Source organism: Rhea americana, unplaced genomic scaffold, assembly GCF_003343005.1.
Source record: "Rhea americana isolate MKP2758 unplaced genomic scaffold, rheAme1 scaffold_241, whole genome shotgun sequence".
NCBI classification, from domain to species: Eukaryota; Metazoa; Chordata; class Aves; order Rheiformes; family Rheidae; genus Rhea; species Rhea americana.
Genome location: NW_028186359.1, coordinates 636,291 through 636,819, shown reverse-complemented (window position 1 = coordinate 636,819; position 529 = coordinate 636,291). Strand labels below are relative to the sequence as shown.

General features: G+C 74.1%; 1 protein-coding gene across 1 annotated transcript in view; it reads left to right on the top strand.

The window, feature by feature from the left end:
* The window catches only part of MOV10 (Mov10 RNA helicase), a 9,115-nt gene that overhangs the window by 2,649 nt on the left and 5,937 nt on the right, over nucleotides 1–529 (top strand). Inside the window, exons 3-4 of the mRNA XM_085306603.1 lie at nucleotides 270–397; nucleotides 471–526. Coding sequence (XP_085162729.1) covers nucleotides 270–397; nucleotides 471–526 — 184 coding nt within the window. The remainder of the gene's footprint in view (nucleotides 1–269; nucleotides 398–470; nucleotides 527–529) is intronic.

Below are 529 nucleotides of genomic sequence, written 5' to 3'. Positions count from 1 at the left end.
GTGCCTGCGGTGGTTCCTGTGCCCACGGCAGTTCCCTTGCTCACGGCGGTTCCCGTGCCCGCGGTGGTTCCCTTGCCCACGACAGTCCCCATGCCCGTGGTGGTTCCCACGGTGGTTCCCTTGCTCACGGCGGTTCCCGTGCCCGTGGTGGTTCCCTTGCCCACGACAGTCCCCGTGCCCGTGGTGGTTCCCATTCCGGCGGCGGTTCCCACGTCCACGTGCCGAGGGCCCTGGTGCCACGGCCACGCTGCCACGGCTGTGCCTTGCAGGAGAAGAGGAGAGTGGTGGTGGCGGACCAGTACCGGAGAGCCCGGGCAGAGGCGGAGCCGTCGGCGTCGGCAGCCGGCCAGCAGCCCGGCTCCGGCCCGCGCGCCCCCGGAGGCCGCGCCAAGGAGAGGTGGGAGCCGGGCGCCGGGGGTCCCGGGGCTGCGAGGAGGGGGCTGCGCCCGGGCTGATGCCCCCGCCCGCAGGGCCGAGTTCATCCGCGGGAAGCACGGCGTGGAGATCGTCTCGGAGCACGACCGGGGCG